This window comes from Equus przewalskii, chromosome 30, assembly GCF_037783145.1.
Source record: "Equus przewalskii isolate Varuska chromosome 30, EquPr2, whole genome shotgun sequence".
Lineage (NCBI taxonomy): Eukaryota > Metazoa > Chordata > Mammalia > Perissodactyla > Equidae > Equus > Equus przewalskii.
The window spans coordinates 16,467,975-16,488,902 of record NC_091860.1 but is presented as its reverse complement, the minus strand read 5'-3'; the positions used below and the strand labels follow the sequence as shown (position 1 = coordinate 16,488,902).

General features: G+C 36.6%; 1 protein-coding gene across 7 annotated transcripts in view; it reads left to right on the top strand.

Moving 5' to 3' along the window:
* Window positions 1-20,928, top strand: part of SLC39A12 (solute carrier family 39 member 12) — a 79,368-nt gene that overhangs the window by 15,358 nt on the left and 43,082 nt on the right. For 3 of the 7 annotated variants that reach the window (XM_070600820.1, XM_070600822.1, XM_070600821.1), the window contains exons 5-9: window positions 4,551-4,723; window positions 9,252-9,423; window positions 13,199-13,371; window positions 16,599-16,751; window positions 18,787-18,897. In XM_070600820.1, the coding sequence (XP_070456921.1) occupies window positions 4,551-4,723; window positions 9,252-9,423; window positions 13,199-13,371; window positions 16,599-16,751; window positions 18,787-18,897 (782 nt within the window). The remainder of the gene's footprint in view (window positions 1-4,550; window positions 4,724-9,251; window positions 9,424-13,198; window positions 13,372-16,598; window positions 16,752-18,786; window positions 18,898-20,928) is intronic. The other 4 variants (XM_070600824.1, XM_070600826.1, XM_070600825.1 and 1 more) reach the window with 2 other exon arrangements.

Genomic DNA, 20,928 nt, shown 5'->3' with positions numbered 1-20,928 from the left:
TCAACCACTTTTGCATTTGAGAATTCAGAATCCCATTTCAGAGTGCCATTTTATGTCAGTGCGAATGGATGCTTATTCCAGAAGCCATGAGGCATTCTCTCTAAGAGCTGCCTCTGAGCTGGAACTCTACTGCTACTTGATTGTATGTTGGAATAGGAGGAAAAAAAGTATGCTAGTTTTAAGTGTTTTTAAAAAATGTTTTTATTATAGAGATTCTCAAACATAAACAAATGTAGAAACAATAATATAATGAAGCCCCATGCATACCGTATTTAGCCTCGACAATTATCAGTAATTGGATAATCTTGTATATATTTGCCCCCACCCTCTTCCATCCCTTGATTATTTTGAAATGAAGACTCAATCTCTAAATATTTCTGTATGAATCCCTAAAAGAGAAGGATTTTTTTAAAAAATAAGGAGTTAAATTGGTTGATGTTGTTTTTTGGGGGTTTTTTGCTGGGAAAGATTTGCCCTTAACTAACATCTGTTGCCAATCTTCCTCTTTTTTTTCCCCCCTCCCCAAAGCCCCAGTACATAGTTGTATGTTCTAGTTGTAAGTCCTTCTAGTTCTTCTGTGTGAGCCACCACCACAGCATGGCTACTGACAGATGAGTGATGTGGTTCCACGCCTGGGAACCAAACCCAAGCCGCTGAAGTGGAGTGCACGAAACTTTAACCACTAGCCCATCAGGGCTAGCTCAAGAAGGATTTTTTTAAAAGCAGCTTATTTCTAATATCATAACTAAAAAAATTCATAATGATTCCTTAATATAAAAATTCCATTATTGATTGCATTCTCTTGATTTTTAAAAAATATTTTTATTTTTTTATTGAATCAAAACCTAAATAAAGGTCCATAAAATGCAAATTGTTGGGATGTCCTTTCGGTTTCTTTTAAGGTGTCATGCCTTCCCCCTACTCCACCTTCTCTATTTTGTTGCAAATTTTTTGTTGGAAAAAGAATGGGGATTGTTTACCTTATCTGGATTTCGCTGACTGCGTTCCTAGTCATTTAACATGCATTTTGGTGTACTGTATTTCACGTATATTGGTTGTTATAAGTAGAGGCTTGATTAGGTTTAAGTGGTTTATTTATTTGGGGGTAATGTCTTATGGTTGGTACCTTCCCTCAGTAGGCACTTAACATCTGGATGTCTCTCTCTTTTTGAGAAGTATAAGGTATTGATGATCATTGCCTAGACTGATTAATTATTTAGAGCTTACAAAATGCTGATCTTCTAATTTTCTCATTTCTTCGTGTAATAATTCTGTAATGGAAAAGCTTCTCCTTATCATGATTTCATTTTATTGAGGTTCTTAAAGTTAGGATCTTGATTATTTAATTTAACCATTTTTCAAAATGATAACGTAGTTTCCTTCTGTCATTCAAAGGAGAATAATAAACTTTTCTTTTTATATCTTTAGGATTTCATACCTCTCAATCCATTGTTGTTACTATCCTGATTGGTGCTCAGATTGTCCCCTCTTTGACTAGTGGAATCTTATTCATCTTAGCTCTGAAGTCTTTTTGATAAAATCCATAAAACATTTTATATCTTCCTTGCTCTCCAGTGTAAGATCTTCCAGGTTTATCTTGTACATTTTCTGCCTGTCATTTCTCCAAATATTTTTATATTTATATAAAATTCATCAAACTTTCCTCTTACTGCTTTTGGATTTTGAGTTATAGTTAAGAAAGTTTCCCACATTCCCAGGTTATAGAGGAATTCAGTTATGTTTTCTTCTAGTACTTGTATATTTTTATTTCTGATCCATTTAGGATTAATTCTGGTGTATTGTGAGGATTGGATCCAGTTTATTTTTTCTACATGACTATTCAGTTTTCTTTATACTCTTATTTAAAATGCAGTGAAAATTATTTTTTCTGCTGATTTGAGATGTCACTTTTATATAATATAATGATAAATGCAATCAGGTTTATTTCTGTATTCTATTCTATTTGCCCTACTTGTCTATTCATGTGCCAGTACCATATTGTTTTATTTATAGTGGCTTTATAGTATATTTTAAAGTCTGGTGGAGCTAGCCTTCTTCATTGCTCTTCTTTTCAGGATTTTCCTGGCTTATTTCTGCTTCCTAACAAACATCATCAAACTCTCAAGCTCTGGGAAAAAGCCTTGTGATAATTTTATTGTGAATGCAAAAAGAACTATAAAATAAATTGGGGAAAATGACATTTATAATATGTTGCATCTTTATATCCAAGAACATAGCATGTATTTCCATTTGTTCATGTTTACATATATGTTTCTGTGGAGTGTTTTATTATTTTCGCCACATAGGTTTTAGGCATTTCCTGCTACATTTATACCCAAGTATTTAACTTTTTTGGGGGCTATCTTAAATGGGGTTCCCTCTTTCATTACATCTCCTAACTAGTTTTTGTTTGTGTATATAAAAGTTATTGATTTTTGTAGATCAGTTTTATAACCTGCCCCATGATTAAATCTTTTATTTAATTTTTGTGTTAATTTTTCAAGGTTTTCAGACATATAATCACATCATCTCCTATAAATAAATATATTTTTGCCTCTTTCTTTCTAGTTATTGTGTCTTTATTTGCTTTCTTATCTAGTTACATGGGATAATAATTTCAATATAATGGTAAATAGTACTGGAGATGATCTGTATCCATTCATGTTTCCGACTTTGAAAGAAATGCCTGTGGTATTTTCTCATTGAGTTTAGAGAGTAAATGAGAAAAATAAATTTAGAGTTTTTATATTAACCCACATATTTACATTTCCAGTGCTCTTCATTTCTTCCTGTGGACACAATTTACCATTTGGGTTATTTCTTTTCAGCTAAAAGAACTTCATTTAGTGTTTCTTGTAAGGCAGGTCTATTATCAATGAATTCTCTCTTTCATGGTGTATCTGGGAACGATTTTATTTCACCTTCATTTTTGAAGTATTGTGCTGGATGCAAAATTCTCGATTGGCAGTTTTTTCTTTCAGCACTTTGAATATATTGTTCCACTGCTTTCTGGACTCTATTGTTCAGATGGGAAGTCAGCTATTAATTGTATTGATGCTCCTTTGTACATGAAGAGTCATTTTCTCATTGCTGCTTTTGAGATTGATCTTCGTCTTTAACTTTCAACAGTTTGACTATAATATGCCTAGATGTGCATCTTTTTGTATTTATCCTACTTGATGTCTGATGAGCTTTTTGAACTTGTAGATCAAAGTTTTACATCAGATTTGGAAAGTTTTTATCCATTATTTCCTCCAATATATTTTTTCTACTTCTTTCTCTTGCTCCTCCCTGTGACTGCCATTACATACATGTTGGTATACTTGCTGTTGTCCCACAGGTCTCTGAGACTTGTCCTTTTCTTAGGAAATTTTTTTTCTCTGTTCTTCAGATTGGATTATTTTTATTAATCTATCTTCATGTTCAGTGATTCTTTCTTCCACCATCTCAAATATGCTGTTGAGCTCCTCCAGTGCATTTTTCATTTCAGTTATTGCATTCTTCAACTCCAGAATTTCCATTTGGACTTTTGTATAATTTTGATCTTCTGTTGAAAATTGCTTTTTGTTGGTTTATTGTTGTCATACTTTCCTTTAGTTCTTTAAATATGATTTCCTTCAGTTCCTTGAACATACTTATAAAATAGCTGCTTTGAAGTCTTTGCTAAATCCAACATCTGGGAATACTCAGAGATATATTTATTGACTGCTTTTTTCCTTGATTCTGAGTCACATGATCCCATTTCTTTGCAAGTGTCATAATTTTTTGTTGAAAAGTGGTCATTTAAAATAAAATATTGTAACAACTCTAGTTTGTCATTTTTCCTATCACTGATGGTAACACTTATGGAAATACAAGAGATATTTTATTCATAAGTAAGAAGATGAATAAATTCAAAGAAATTCACCATTATGTTGAATTTTTCTCTGTATCAATCAGTGTTTAAAAGCCTAGAAGTGTACCAAGGAAAACTAAACTGCAATCTATAAACTGACAACGATACCACAGTAACATTAGAAAGCAAGGTCTTGTTTATCTCTACAATCTTAGCTCCCTTTCATTTCCTTTCTCTTTTATGCATAAACACTTGAGGAAAATAATTTGATTGACTTAACTACATTAAAGTTATAGTTAATCTACTAAGGGTGTATAGTGCCTCAGGGAAATAAATTTCCTAGGGAATAGGTCAGTTCCATCTTTTGCTTACATGTTTCTAGGCAAGTTGTAGAAAAAGAATTAGTTGTCCCAATGACACTCCATTGGTGGAATTGACCATTTCATTATCTTTAAGGGATAAAAATGATGGGAAAATCTTTGTGAGACTGGTTCAGCCCCAAAGCTTAACCAAGATCTTGTGAGGGAATCTATCTATCTATCTATCTATGAGATATAAACATTTTTTATTGCTGTTCAGAATAAAAATTTGTCTTTTTATTAGAACAAAATTTACTTAGTAAAATATCTATACTGTGGCCATATAAAATTGTGATTATTCTAAAATTGACCTGTCTTTATTCTATGTGACACCAGATTTTGTATGAAATTTCTAGAACTGGACCAACTCCTCAACACTCTCCGGAACAAAAATACCTGTATTGGAAAAGATAAAATTCATCAACTTAAAAGGAAACAAAACAACATAACAATCCATGATTGGGGCTACCCTAATCTATCTGTATCCATGAACCAAGAGTCAGATGATGGTCCAGTTTCCTGGGATCAGGTATTGTCCTTATTCCTCTTATATCATCATTTGCTACTGTCAAAGGAAACCCAGCTGTGACATTTCTGTAAGAGCTGTAGAAAACTTAAAGGATAATGTGTATTTCCTTAAATGTGAAAACATTCTATTTCCAAAGAGTAGTCATGGGTTTTTTTCTTCTACAAGTGAATCTGTGCAAATATAAACACAAGGCCAAGATATTTAGGAGAATGATATATATTAATCTCTCTTTCCTCCCTTGGGTCTATATTGAATGTATGGGCAATTAATTCAACATAGGTATATTAAGCATTTACTATGTGCCATTCACTATTGTGGGTGTTAGGGATACAGTATTAAACAAAAATAGACACAGCTATGAGGCTGGCCTGGTGGTACAGTGGTTAAGTTCACATGTTCTGCTATGGCAGCCTGGGTTCACCAGTTCGAATCCCTGGTGTGGACCTATGCACTGCTTGTCAAACCATGCTGTGGCATACCTCCCACATATAAAGCAGAGGAAGATGGGCATGGATGTTAGCTCAGGGCCAGTCTTCCTCAGCAAAAAGAGGAGGATTGGCAGCAGATGTTAGCTCATGGCTAATCTTCCTCAAAGAAAAAAAAAATAGACACAGCTTCTATGGAGCTTACAGGTTAGTGGATGGATATAGACATTACATAATACTCAAAATAATGAGTGAACACTTTAAATTTAGGTTAGATTATAAAGAGATTACTTTGGGCTGTGAGCAACAGAGAAATATTTGTATAGTAGGTAGCACTGAGACGGTTTTTGAGAAAAGATGGTATATAAGCTTGTAAACATATCCATATCCACATTTCCTAAAGTTGTGTTCCAAAGCGCATTCACTCGTCTACCTCTGTGCTTCCTGAAAAAGGGTGTTATGTCAAATCAGTTTGGGAAATACTGGAGATGCACATTGTGCAGTAGCATACTAATGTATCTGGGAGATCCTTTAGTAAATGAACTTCTTTAATCTTATTGAATCTTGCATTTCTCAAACTTTGACCATAGACTCCTTCCCTTCCCTAACCATTTAAAATCCTGAGAAATTGATATTCAGTGATACAGTTTACATTTATTGGGTACTTACCATATGTTAAACATTGTGCTATTTCACCTGCATTGTCTCATTTAATTAATACAACGATATGAGGTTAAGTCATATTTTTCCATCTTATAGATGAGGAAATTGAAGCAGGGAGCTAATAAGTAATTGCTTAAGTTTACAGAAACTCAGGATGTATACATAGGTTGTCAGAGCATATTTGGTACTCTTAACAGCTATGGTATTGCTTAGGAAATGTTGATTTAAATAAATAAAATTATTTTTGTTATTTGTGTTTTAGATAAGCAATATTCTTATTGAGCACAATCTGTATCTTAAAAAAGCAAAATTTGTCACATATTCCTAACATTACTGAATGCTGTTCCCATAAGTAATGAACACGTGATTGGACAATATCACATATTTTTGCTATTATATATCTTAAAAAGAGAATTTCCATGACTTTTTTACTTTACTTTTCTGTTACAAGGCATCTATTAGAACTGATTCTTTCAAACTCACACTTATTGTATTCAACTGAAGGTGACAAGAGCTGACACCTACATTAATCCTTGTTTGTGAAGTCTCCCTAAATGCCCAGGACTAGATCTTAGGGAGGGAACAAATTTGCCTGATAGAGACCCTATTTGCATAAAGAACAAAGGCTATTTCTTAAAATTTAGGGATTATCTGCCTAAGGCATACATCTTCCAAGAACAATAATTATTTTCTGTGCTGACTATGCAAAATAAACAAAACCACCTCTTCTACAATTCTTCTCTGCCCCAATGTGTCATTTTCCTCATGACTCTTGATAGGACCCTAAAATTGGAGACTAGATCTGAGGATCCTACCTATATTATTTAGACCAGTGGTTCTCAAAGTATTGTCCCTACACCGGCAGCATCTGCATTGCCTGAGAACTTGCTGGAAATGCAGATTCTCAGGTCCCACCCCCAGAATCTGCTGAATGATAAACTCTGAGAATGGAGCCCCCCACTCTGTCTCTTAACAGGCCCTTCAAGTGATTCTCAAAACTGAAGTTCAGGAACTAGTGCTTCAGAACATGTTTGTAAAGTTACCGTAGAAGTCTGATGATATGGACACAAGTATACGTATATCTTGAAGTTTTATGTAAAGGAATAAAGATACTTTAAAGGCTATTGACTGGGTGAGCTAAATTTTCATTCTATTTTCTTCTTTATTAAAAATATTATGTGTCCAAAATTTTATAGAATATAATGTATCACCTTTAAGGACATTTGTATTAGTGATTTCGGAAAAAAATTAAATAACAATGACCTAAATAGCTCCGGAACAGCAAGTAATTAATAAGGGCACAGAAGCTTACAATAGAATAACCTTACTCTATGAGAAGGTATTCTAAAACTAGAAACTATTCAACGTCTTGACAATGAACTGGGGAAAAATGCTTGGCATTCTGCTGATGTTTATGTCACTACTCTCTTACTTCTCAGCCAGGCATTTTCCAATAAGAACATTTATTAGGAAAGATTCATCATCAAAGTTTGTTGCTAGTTTCCCTTTATTGTTGCCAGTATTTTTAATGATGAAGTAATTAAATTTCATCAGTAACACATGGTGCAAAAAACAATCTTGTCTTTGACGCAAATTATGTTGATAAAGGGAGAAAAATCACAAGTTTAGCTTTCTCTTGTTGCTTTTTGTAGCAGAAACCTTTTGGAGTTCTTGCCCAATTCCTTTCTGAGAAATGCCTTCCTCACCCGCAGCGGGGAGCATGCTGTTCAGACATGAGCATGATCCCCCCTCCTATCTCAGGTGCAAAACCCGTTGAACCAGATGGATGTCTGACCCAAGAAAGCCCATCTTGACTTTGCTGAACCAAGCAGATCTGTCAGGACTTGCGGACTCAATGCAATCTTGGGTTCTTGGACTGCAAGGTCAAATTAGAGTTGGGGATCATATGGCCATATGTTTGCTAAAAGAAGGAAGGCCAGACTGTGAAAGGACATAGACATGTGCAGAGGGAAACAGAAAGGAGAAAACACTTGACCCAAAGAAAGAGAGAGAGAAAACATCTTTTGATTTCCAGTTTCAAGTTGAGTTCCTCTTGAGGTATGGCTATCCTTCCAATCTTCAAGATCCTCTGTGCCCTTCTAATATTGTCTCCTCTTGGTTTCTACGGGTTTCAGTGGTTTCCGTTCCATGCAACCAACCATGTCCTGATCAAGATAAAACTTTTTTTTTAATCCATGGCATCATCCCAAAGGATTTTTATGTGAGAAAAAAACAGGAAATGTATCATCATTATTTTTTGAATAGCAATGTGCATCTGTTAAAAATCCCTACATTTTACAGCATGGCAACTCAGACAAGCCTATAAATCACTGATTTAATAAAAAATACCTTATTGATTGCAACTGAAGATCACAAAGACATTGTGTTGGGGTCTTATGTCAATAGAAGACATCTGTTTGTGCTGGTGGAACTATATACCATTCTCAGCCACATCTTAAAACTTTTAAATGTAATTTTTGATACACAAAATCAGCCCTGAATACTTCTGAGATGGACAAATGTTTTGTGGCATGTTTTAGAGATCTGTTGCATTTGTCGTTTGTTTATAAATTCCTATCTCTTACAAATATGCCTATATAATATAAAAAAATTGCAAATATTTAGGTAAAAATCAGTAGGCAATAACAATGATTTCAATTGTTTTTGTGGAGAAGGGATGACAATTGACAGAGGTAGTCATATCATTCAGTGTTTACCCACCAACAAGTTGACACAACATTCACTTTTTAAAATATTAATTCTACTTTTATTGGTTTTGAAAATACATGTTGCCTACACAGGCTTATTAAATCAGAATATCGAAAGCAATGACGTCATTACCTCAGAGCTCTTGTTTACCATATGAAGTTAGCTTTCCTGATATGAAGCCATCTCCACTGAAAAACAGCAAAACCATCAAGTCTTCCTTAGTCTCTTGGTTAGAACACCATTCAACACATTGTAAAATACAGTGTATCTTTTCAGGAAAGCAAAAAGTACACAAAACTCATACTAAACAATGCTCAAAATGAAAGTGAGATACAGCTGACTTTGATCAGAGATTAAAAATAATCCTTGGGAGCCAGCCCTGAAGACCTAGTGGTTAAACTTTGGAGTATTCCACTTTGGCAGCCCAGGGTTCAGTTCCCGGTCATGGAACCACATCACCCAGCTGTCAGTTGCCATGCTGTGGTGGCAGCTCACATAGAAGAAATAGAGGACCTTACAACTAGGATATACAACCATTCACTGAGGCTTTGGAGAGGAAAAAACATCCTTGCAAGTTATTTATAGACAAAAGTTTGCCGGGAAATGTGTAATAACAGCTTCATGTGTCCATTTCATCGTTCCATTTGGTTTTGATCCCTCAAGGATGGCAGTTGATGGCGAATTTGTTTCAGTGCTAAGGTTAGTAACAATGTACGTTTTTCCCCGTACAGACTTGCTTCTCTGCTGGGCAGCTGGTAGAGATATTCCTACAGAACAGCCTTTCACCCATTTCTAAGGAGGACTTTAAGCAAATGAGTCCAGGAATCATCCAGCAACTACTCAGCTGCTCTTGCCAACTGCCCAAGGACCAACAAGCAAAGCCGCCACCCACCACTTTGGAAAGTAAAGTTCTGGTTCTTTACTAAGAAAGCAAATGAACACAATGTATGCTATAATAACAGTGAACGCAGGATACTTACTATATACCAGGCACTGTGCTAAGCATTTTACATGTATCAACTCATTTAACACTCACCACAATGCTATGAGCTAGATACTACTATTATCCCCATTTTACAGATGAGGAAACTGAGGCACACAGAGGTTAAATGACTTGTCCAAGGCCACACAGCTGGTCGGGGATGGAGTTAGGATTCAAACCCAGGCAAGCTGGTGCCAGAGTCCTTGTCTTTAACCACTAGGCTATACTACCTTTCAGTGAGTATTTTCCATTTTGTACGCATTGATTTTGTCCCCTATGTTTGACTCAATCATGGACCAACTTAAAAGTCCATAGTTGAGAACTGACATGGTATTGGAGGGAGAACATTAGTGTTGGGATCAGAAATGCAGAGTTGAGTCGTGCCTCTATCCCCAGCCAACTCTGTGATCATAAGCAATCTCTTTACCTCGCTGAGCCTGTCTCTTTTCCTGCTCAGTGAGAAAGCTGTGATATCCTGCAGGGCTTACCATCCTTTCACACATCATGGCCCATATGAAAAATGAAGGCCCATTGGAATAAACCAAAGAGGCTTCTCTGGGATGGAGGTGACTGGTCCAGGGAGGTACCAGCCTCCCAGACCTGGCTGGCAGCCCCAGGAAGTGAAGGGATCAATATTTGTGCTCACCTGTATCCCATTGACTCATTGCAGCAGGTGAGCCCTACCGTAAGACTTCACAGGGTGTCTGTGAGGTTCCAGTGGGACAGTATGCACAAAAAAGTATTCTGTTAACTTAAAGCCCTGTATATTTCAAAGACCAAAAATACGGTAGCCTAAGAACATCCATGATGGATAGAAAAAATGTGACAGCTAACACATGCAACCTTTAAAATATTCCCATTCATCTGAAGGCCTTATATACATATATGTTTTCACACCTGCTTTTCTTTCTCTTTGAGATAGTCTGCAACACTCATTGTAGCTGAATTGTTCAGCTATTCAATTCTAACCCACAGTGGTTTCTGCAGCCTCGAGTGGCTCCTTTGGAGATTTTATGTGAACCAAAACATGGCTGGCCTAATATCTAAGAATTAACATTTAATGAGAAGAAAAAAGTTTCATTAAAAGTGAGCAGCTAAATAATTCAGCACCTGGTGGTCAGTGATGGCTCAAAAATGGATGAGGAGGACAGAATGGTGGCACCTGTAAGCTTCCATGAGCATGTTTATATTCTCACCACTGGGCGTGGCGCCTGGGACATACAGGCTGCTCAGAAACCAGAGTTTGAACAGAAGATCCATGAAAAAAGTTTTATCCCCTTTCTTATTAACTTCTAGACCATTCTAGGGAATAGTCTTCTGAGAATAATACAAACAAGTCATACTCACTAAAGAACCTAGAAAAACATTACTGTCCTCAATTTAAAATGTTGCATTATGTAACTAAAGGGAAAGGCTTGTATTGGGCTTTTGAAATTACAGAAATGAAAGATGTTATGTTAAAGAGAGGAGGACACGAGGAGACATTCTTAAAAACTTAGTGTTCCGTATGCTGAAACCCAACTCCTGAGTTTCCAGGAAAGCGTGTTAAGGTGATGTATAAAGTAAGTTTCAGGTAGCTGTTCAGGAGTGGCTAAGAATTTAATTAGCAGGTCAAGTTCTATTGTATGATGGGAAACATTTAGATAGAACTGTCTGCAACTCATCTGACTTCAATCAAAACACCTTGACACCTATGTAAGGACCGGGGGGAAGTCAGCAGAGTCCGACGGCCACAAAAGTCAGAGAGTTTATGGTTTTTGGGCAGTCCTCGCCACATGAGAGCAGGTGAAGTCTGACTCACCAAGGATCTAAAAAGATTTATAAGCTCTAAAGTTAGGAAACATCCATTCTTCTCCAAAACCACACTGTAGCTGCCCTCTGGATGGAGAGAGGAATAGAAGAAGAATTGAAAAATTTGAAACTCTGCCTTTTGCCTAGGAAATGTCAGACCCTAAGTTGTCCTTGTGAGTTCTTGACATTTTACGATCTTTTGTAGCTACCACAAAAATGTGGCAACTCTGAACTTTATTAGACAGCCAGGTACTCATGTTAAGCCTCACATGTCTTTAATTTATGTGTTAGATGAGAAGAATGACATTCCCAAATAGAGTCTCTTGGTGGAGGAGTGGGATATGAAATGTCCTAAAATATCTCTAGGGATCTTTTTATATCATGGGTCTTTTTACTAAATTAGAGCAAAATAAAACCTCTAGGCAGGTGTGTGACCATTCCAAACCATTTTTATTATTTTTTAATTGTGGTAAAAAACCCATGAAATTTACTATCTTAACCATTCTTAAGTGTACATTCAGTAGTATTAAGAATTCTCACATGGTTGTGCAACAGATCTCTAGAACATTTTCATCTTGCCAAACTGAAACTCTATCCATTGAACAACAAACGTTTTATAGAGATTTCCTAGCAGCAAAGAAATAATGGCGATAGTGGGAAAATCAAAGTTTGAAAGTTTTCTGCCTCCTCTGACTACACTATAAATGGCATATTAATATAGACTCCTGTATAATTTAGAACTTATCATTTAATAAAGGGCCTCTTAAAATCACAAGCCTAATACCATGTTACCAGCTAGTCTCATTAACATGATCTAATGTAGAGAGAGTATGTTCCAGAAAAGCACAAGAATGATGAGAATGGAACATCGTCCATTATAATAAACTTCAAGATGATTGTTTCTTAAAATCTACAAAAGGCTTTAAGTAGTATGATAAGACAATTATTTGATTTGACTTATTATATATCTGTAGTCACTAAAGGAAACGAGAGTTTAATTTTATAATTACCTTTCTTCATTGCTAACAAACCAGTTTGCTATGACTTATAAGTTCTACCTAAGTCAAAAACATGGTATTTGCTCTGAATATCTGCAACCAAAGGATAATAGTGGCATGAATAACTCTTATCCCAAATTATTTATACTTGACTCTGAAAGCCATTTTTTCTCTCTTTTCATCTTTCTCTTTTCTTTCCTCCTTTATTTCTTCTCCCCTCATAAATATTTATTTCTGTTTGAATAATGATAAAAATTACACTTTCTGAGATTTTTCAAAATCTAGAAGCTTAGAAATATAGAATGAGTTTAGAAGTTACAAAAAATTATTGCAATAATCCAAAATGTAGGTTGTCCAAATTTATGTTTTCAACTGCTAGACACTCAATGATCAGTTTTTACCAACACAATCACTCCTCTGAGTCATTGAGAATAATAACTTGTAACTTTTGGCTTTACAAGTAATTCTGAGAACTTTTGGAAGAAAGTGCTTGTTTTGTACATAAACATAGAGCTAAGATGGGCCCATACTGTATGGTCCCCTTCACACTGCTTCCTCGCCTTCATAAGTTGAAATGTGAGTAGATGGAAATCATTACCAGTGTCTGTCGGCAGATGTAGCTTAAAGTGGGAGAAATTAATTTCTTTGGGAGCGGGAGGTAAGCTGGGTTCTTGCTCGCCACAGTGGCTTTTAATAAGGGATAGACTAACTTCAAAGCAACAGGGTTATTTGGTAAAAGTCACTTCATTCTTTTTCTTAAAAATTAAAACCTTTTACCCAATATAACATTAACTAAACAATTTCATACCCCTATACGCTATATTTTAAGATGGATCATCCCTCTGGCATTTTCACTAGCATGGGCACTAACAGAGGGCTCTGTTTCTGCACCCTCCTTTTGACTTAGAATATGGCTACAGCACGGTGGCTGTGACACTGCTCACACTGGGCTCCATGCTTGGGACAACACTGATCCTTTTCCACAGCTGTGAGGAGAACTACAGGCTTATTTTACAGCTGTTTGTGGGCCTGGCTGTTGGGACACTCTCTGGGGATGCTCTTCTCCACCTGATCCCTCAGGTAAGCTGCTGTTTTTTGTTTCAGATGGAGTGTTTCTAATTTCCCTTTACATTTAGCCACTGAGGTGTTTATGCAAACTTCACAGCAACTTGGGTGAGTAGATATGGTGGCCGATGTTTTCCTTGGAAGTGAATATTATTTCCCCAAAGCACTTGTAGGAGAAAAGAGATGACCAATTGTTAGCTTCACCACACGTTATTCTTCTTCTTGAAATTTGAAAGAAAAAAAGGTGATCAGATGTAGATTCCTGTTAAGAAATATCCAGGAAGCTTATAGTAATTATCTATAAATAAAAATGAATGGGCTGTAAGATGTTGTGCTGGTTTCTCTCCAGTTGCCCTCAACCCTCGTCAGATCCATTCTCTGCCCTTCTCTGCTCTCTCCTCTGCCTCAGAAGATTGCATCTGCTCAGCTCCCTTGCAGGCTGGTTTGTTGTTTGGGTTCAGCCAATGAGAGGCACAACAGAAAAGTCAGGGTAGGAGGAGAGAGAGGCAGGGGTGTTTCTTCCTCCCTCCCTCCTGGCTATGGCACATGCTCTAGAAGCTGCTGATTACCTGCCACAGCTTTCTGGGAGGCCTCCTCCCCAGCGCCACCTCCCACTGAGCTTCCATAACATTATTTCTTCCCTTTGCCCTTTCAGCCCTAAGAGTGTTAATGGTTTCCTGGGGTTCCTCATTATCCCTCTTCCTATCCTGACCCTGCCCACACCTCTGTCATAGCACCATCATTAACCTCTCTTCCTTTGAACCATCAAAATGAATTTCCCTTTCTTGCCCAACTATTAGTGTCTAGATTTCCCTTAAGAAAAATGTAAGCACCAGGAAGCTGGCTCTTTGTTGAAGCCTTCTGAGGCTCTTTATTTGTCAGAAATGAAAGGACGAGGAGGACCTGAGATACAAGGGTTCAGGCAGAAGGATTTTCAGATGTGGTTATCTATTCCCTCTGAAATCTCATATGATGGATAATGATGACGGACAAATGATCCCCCTCTCACAAAGCCTGAGAAGTTAAAATTTTCCACAAGCCTCCGGCAATTTCCTACAGGGTCACTCTTGGTGCTTAGAGGCTCAATAATTATTATATGTTCGGAAAATCACCAAGCGAGCATTGGAGAAATGAAACAAACCAGTATTAGTTTTAATTTCCCTTGTAATCTAATTTTCTGGAAATATTTCAGGGCTTATTGGCTTGAGGCAGTGGCCGAGGCCTTTTTCTAGGTCAGCACAGCGGTTGCAGAGCTGTTCACTGTTCAGCATCCTGGCAAACAGCAAAAGGATCTTAAGGCTGCCTGGGTCTGCCCCGATGTGGGAGTGCACAGCTGGAGGCAGCAGGGGTAAACTTGGGGGTGGGTGGGGCTGTCACCTGCCTCTGCAGAGACCTGTTACAGAGGGGAACGTAAAAGATTAGCTGGGTTTCATGAAATTTAGAAGACAGTTGTTTACGTGAGCAAAGAGATGAGGACAAAAGTTATTGGGAAGAGGAAGAAAGATGCAGTACAAGCGTGGTGGAAAGTTAGAAAAATCAGTGGTTCCTGAATGTGGTCCAAGTGTTCAAAGGTCTGCACAGAAATGAGAAAAATACCACTGTCATGATTTCCTTTTTTAACTAGCTAAATTTATTCAACCTAAAGATCCACATTTTATTCTGAGATGGTGGGGTTTTCTACAGTTTTGTGATATCACAATGTTTTCCGTTCTGTGAAATAACGGTAATTACAAATATTAGTTAGGTGTCCTTTAACACCTTTACCAAAAGAAAGAGTTGACGAACATATATTGGTTTTTAGCTGTGTCCATAAACTCAATGTTTATATGTAGATACTTACAGATACGTACAGTTGGCCCTCCATATCCGTGGGTTCTGCATTCACGGATTCAACCAACCTTGGATTGAAAGTCCTATGATGGCTACATCTGTACTGAAGATGTACAGACTTTTTCTTGGCATTATTCCCTAAACAATGCAGTATAACAACTATTTGCATAGCATTTACGTTGTATTAGGTATTATAACTAATCTAGAGATGATTTAAAGTATATGGAAAGATGTGCATAGGTTGTATGCAAATACTCCCTCCATTTTCTATAAGGGACTTGAGCATCCATGATTTTGGTATCTGCAGGGGTCCTGGCACCAATCCCCTGTGGATAGTAAGGGATGACTGCACTTACTCATGTCCTTGTGTATATACATGCATATACACATAAATATTACATATGTATATGTATGAATATAATGCATACAATATGTACACATACAATTTCTTTTTCCCTTTTTTAATTTAATGGTCAGTAACATTCTAAATGTGGAAACCACTGAGCTATTTCCCAAACTGCCTTCTCTTGGGGAGGGAATATGATACATAATGATTTACTAGCTCACGATAAATCACGAGGTCAACCAATGGAATGAGTCAACCAAGGGATGAGTCAACTAGAGGAAAATTCCTAATGCTTTTCTTATATTCTTTTGTGTCCCAGGGAGCTGACAGTATTGCTAGGCATACCATATACACTCGATGGGAAAAGTTTTTCAGAGGATTTCTTAGTTATTCTGAAGATTTATTAAGAGGTTTTTTTAATTGCAGTGGGCATGGGGAGAATAAATCCAAGATGAGATGTGTCTTTATATTTGTTCTAGATTTAAATTCATTGATTAGTTATAAAGCATTGCTGTGCTAACAGATATGGATTGTACTCCTGAAAAAAAAATTTAAGTAAAGGACTGAGAATGTATGAAAATTTAGTCCACTTGCTGAAATAAGCTTAGGCTTCATTCTATGCATTATCAGAAGCTATTCAAAGCTCCCCTTTCTTTTTTCTTGTACGCCTTTTATTTTACTCTGATTAAATGATATAGTGGAAGTATTCATATATCTAAAGCAGACTGGGCTTTGAATGATTTTAGGAGTTGTCATGGGGTTCCTCAGAATGAAAGTTGAATATATTCATTACCAGACCCATAGATTAATATGTAAGTCATCAATTTTTTTTTTTTTTTTTTTTTTTTTGCTGAGGAAGGTTGTCCCTGAGCTAACATCTCTGCCAATCTTCCCCTATATTACATGTGGGATGCCGCCACAGCATGGCTGGATGAGCCCTGTCTAGGTCTACAACCAGGATCTGAACCCACAAATCCCGGGCTACCAAAGCATAGCATGCAAACCCAACCACTCCACCACTGGGCTGGCCCCAAGAAGTTATTTCTTTATGTCTCTTTTTTTCTAGGTTCTTGGCTTACATAAGCAGGAAGCTTCAGAGTTTGGACATTTCCATGAAAGCAAAGGTCATATTTGGCAACTGTTGGGATTAATTGGAGGCATCCATGGGTTTTTCTTAATAGAAAAATGTTTTATTCTTCTTGTATCGCCAGGTGCTAAGGTATATTTTAAGCTTTATTTCTTTTATTTTAGGGCTTTATAATATTCCTCTTTTATTTCAAAAGTACTTATTCAAAAGTAATTGAGATGTTCATGAAGTTGTCTATATAAAGGATGGGGCTCTGATTTCCAGAATACACAGATCATTCTGACTGCCAGCTTTCCTATAAGTATGGTTACTAATTTTTTAAACATCTGTTGCTGGCTAGTTCCTATACTTGTTACAACCCATTATTTGACCCCCATGGCTAGTTTAGAAACAGGAGACTATTTCGTGTCTAGGAATGAAGGTGTCCAAAGGCCTGGCACTGATCAGTGTTTTGATATCTTTCCTAACCAAAAACAAATAAACAAGCAAACCAAAACTTTGAAAATTCACAAAATTACCCATAATTTTCTATCTTAAGAGCATTTAAAATTATAAAAATAAGAAGCTCAGGAATGGGATTTGTGTCAGATCTTTTTCTCAGCTGGAATAATTGCTTTCATTGTGCCTGTGTTTGAGTACTTTCTACATATATGATGAAATGTAAAATGCAGTGTGGGTTTTCTTTTGGATTTTTTTCTCTTACACATTACCCCATAAGAAAATAGATTAACTGTTTGGTAGGATAGTTAAAAAGGGAAATGCTTGTGAAAGACTCCAGGAGATTAAAATAAAGCAAATTTTCCTTACAAAATCCTGGGGCTCTGCAGCCTCTTTGGTTTTCTACTTAATCCCTGGCCTTCTACCTGTTCACGTAATATATAATGCCCGTGCTCAGGGCAAACTTTAGTAGTCATTTAAAATATCAGCACTTTTTGTTCATTGTCATTCCTGAATTCATTCAGAATTTTATTTTTTGCATCAAAAAATACAATGGTTTCAAAAAATACCTGGAGACAAATGAAAATGGAAACAAAACATACCAGAATTTATGGGATGCAGCAAAAGTGATACCAAGAGGGAAAGTTATAGCAATACAGGCTTACCTCAAGACAAAGAAAAGAGATGGTTTTATGGATGGATAGAGAGATGACAGATGGAGAGATATGTGATGAAGTACATAAAATAAAATGGTGATGGTGAAGCATCTAGGGTCTGGGTATCTGATTGCTCACATTAAAATTCTTTCAACTTTTCTATATATTTGAAACTTTTCATAATAAATAGATTTTTAAACAAAACCCTGTAAAAATTTTCTTTTTTAGTGAAGCAGGGTTGTTCATTGGCCTAAGGCCCAAACTAGGATGTTATAGTAATTCAAAGATTGGGAATGCCAGCTTTGAACACAGCACCTACTCTAGAAGTTTAGGATCTTAACCTCCACCAAAGGGGTTCTAATCGCAGTAAGCACAAAAAAACCGTGATAGAGCCCCTTTATACACGATAGATTAGCATGCCTAGACTGGGAAAACTAGATTACAAAGCAAACATATCAACCTACGTGTAATAGTTAGAAATTTAACCTGGATGGAAGTGAGTGAAATAAATTCTGAACATCCAAAAATGTAGGGTTTATTCAGATTGTCTTGGGCTTGTCAGGGAACTTAAAATGAGTTTTAAGAACATAATTTCAAGATTCATGATACTGCATAAAATAAAAGGAATGTGAATGTTTTAGAAGCTACAAATGCTTTAATTGATGAATACATTTCTGGAGATGTTAATTGAGCACTTACAGGGTGCAATAAAGTTTCAGTTATCATCCTTTTGTTAGCTCCATCAGAAAGAACTCAAAATTTAATTTTGTAGTGAATAAGAAAGACAGTATAAAAACTACCACTGTTCAAGCATTTTAAAATCATAACTAGATATTTTTGAAGTTGCGTTCTTAAAGCATTCTGAATATGCATGATGTTTCAGATCAGTCCTGTGCTTCCCCAAGGTTAGCCATGTTAGCAAGTATTTATCATGATGAGGTTCTCCTGGTACTCTTTTTGTGCCACCTACCACTTTGGCAAACAAGCAAAATGTTAAAGAGAACCATGGAATTGACAAAGGCTGCACCGGATTCTTTTGGCTTCGGCATTAATTTTAAACCATCCTCATCCAGCAGGGCGTGTCATTGGTTAATGGGCACGTGGGACATTCCCACCATCTTGCACTCAACTCTGAATTAAGTGACCAGTCAGGCAGAGGCAAGTCTGCGTCAACTATCCCGTTGGTATGTTCCTGATCTGAAATATTCTGCTGATTTGATTACCATCTTTCCTTTATTCCTCAATGAATAGATAAAAATCAGTAGGCTAGATATAAATATAATCCACTCCTGATTTACCTATTCTTGATCTTGATAAATAGTTTGGAAAACTTTGTTAAGCACCTGAAAGCTGTTTTAAAGGGTAAAAAATGCTTTCCACAGATTCAAATCATTGCTATCTGCATCACTTTGAAACACATATGGAATCAGGTTGACATAATATCTATCTCCTTAGTCATTTTGTTTGCAAGTTTTCATAAACCAGTTGGCCCTTAGGTTTTCTATGCTGAGTAATGCTCAGCCATGACTAAGTAGGACCAAATTAATGTTGAGCAAGGACTTATTACATCTAGGAGTGGGGTGTTCATTTCTTAATGCAGGAGAGAACTGATTTTGCCCAATTAGATGTCCCATAGTAAGTGCCTTTTGTTACACTGAATTTTCCATGACAAAATGTTTTATGTGAATTCTCAAGGCACAGCTTCCAATCAGGTTCCAAACAAGATTCCCATTGTCATTCTCAAAGTAACAAGGAAAGGGACAGGAAAAATATGCAAGTAAGATATAATAGTTAGAAAACTTGCCTCCTCTCACCATGGCCTTCGGGGAGAAATTTACAGCTCAAGAATAGATTCTTAACCGACTTGAGAAGAGTAAGCTATTCCTGAGACGTTAACACAGCAAAAGAGAAGCCTGGCAAGTAGATCGCAAATTGAGAGCTAACTCAGACATAGGAACAAAAACTTGCCTTTAGAAAAATGATTTTAAAAACCTTATTGTGTTTATTGCTTAGATACTTCACATGTGGTTTGGAAGAAGATAACTTTAGGCTGAGATTGGTTTTTAAAATCCCTTTAGTGCTGACTTTATTCCTTCTGTTTGAATGAAGGGTCCAGAACCTCAAGGTGCATATAAGCAATCTCTGATGCTGACTTGATGAGTTTGGAACTATTTGAATACTCTAGCTCACTAATAACACATTCACCATTTCTTTTGTTATTTCAGCACAAGATCAATCTAAAGTGAACAGGAATAATATGAATTTTTAGAACTGTTTGACTGGTTCAGTTTCTGGTTTTTCCAGAAGGAGGGGAACTCACAGGTCTTTCCAATCAACAAGGAGTCTTGGAAGTTTGTCTCTAAATTTGTTTTTTTTTTCTTTTTGAGGAAGATTAGCCCTGAGCTAACATCCTCGGCCAATCCTCCTCTTTTTGCTGAGGAAGACTGGCCCTGAGCTAATATCTGTGCCCATCTTCCTCTACTGTATATGTTGGATGCCTGCCACAGCACGGCTTGATAAGCAGTGCATACGTCCACGCAGGAGATTAGAACCGGCAGACCCTGGGCCACTGAAGCACAGCACGCGAACTTAACCATTGTGCCACCAGGCTGGCCTTGTCTTTAAATTATTGTACGTAGTTTGACAATATATAACTTTTTGGAAAAAGAATCCTGGAATAAATATTTGAACTCAGTCTTTTAATGGAGCTAGAGAGCCTTTTGATTATAATCAGGATTTTGAAGTAATGTTAAAATATCACCTTTTTTTTGTTTCTAGATCCACCAATTTCAGGCAAAAGTTCTGTCTACCTCCTCTAACTCTGTGTCCTTTGGGTCCTATCTTGCTTCTCAGCATCCTTTCTCCAAACGTATCCTATAGCATCTTTTGAACAGCTACTGTTATTGGAACATGCGAACTTTAAATTTAATTTCTCTATTTTACATTAAAAAAAAGATGCTTGTGTGTCACGTAAAATTTATCTCAAAGTTCCCACAACTTTGGGTGATAGAATTCTGTGAATATGCTTCTAGAGGACATGTTCAACAAGCAGATAAAAAGTATTCTTTTCACATAACCAAACAAGGATCTGAGGCATGAGGGAGAAAGTGACTTTTCTGAAATTGAACCGTGAGTCAGTCTCTCAAATAAAATCACGTAATCTTAACTCATAGAAGTCAATTTCAAAATCTCACTTCCCCGTCATATGAAAGGAT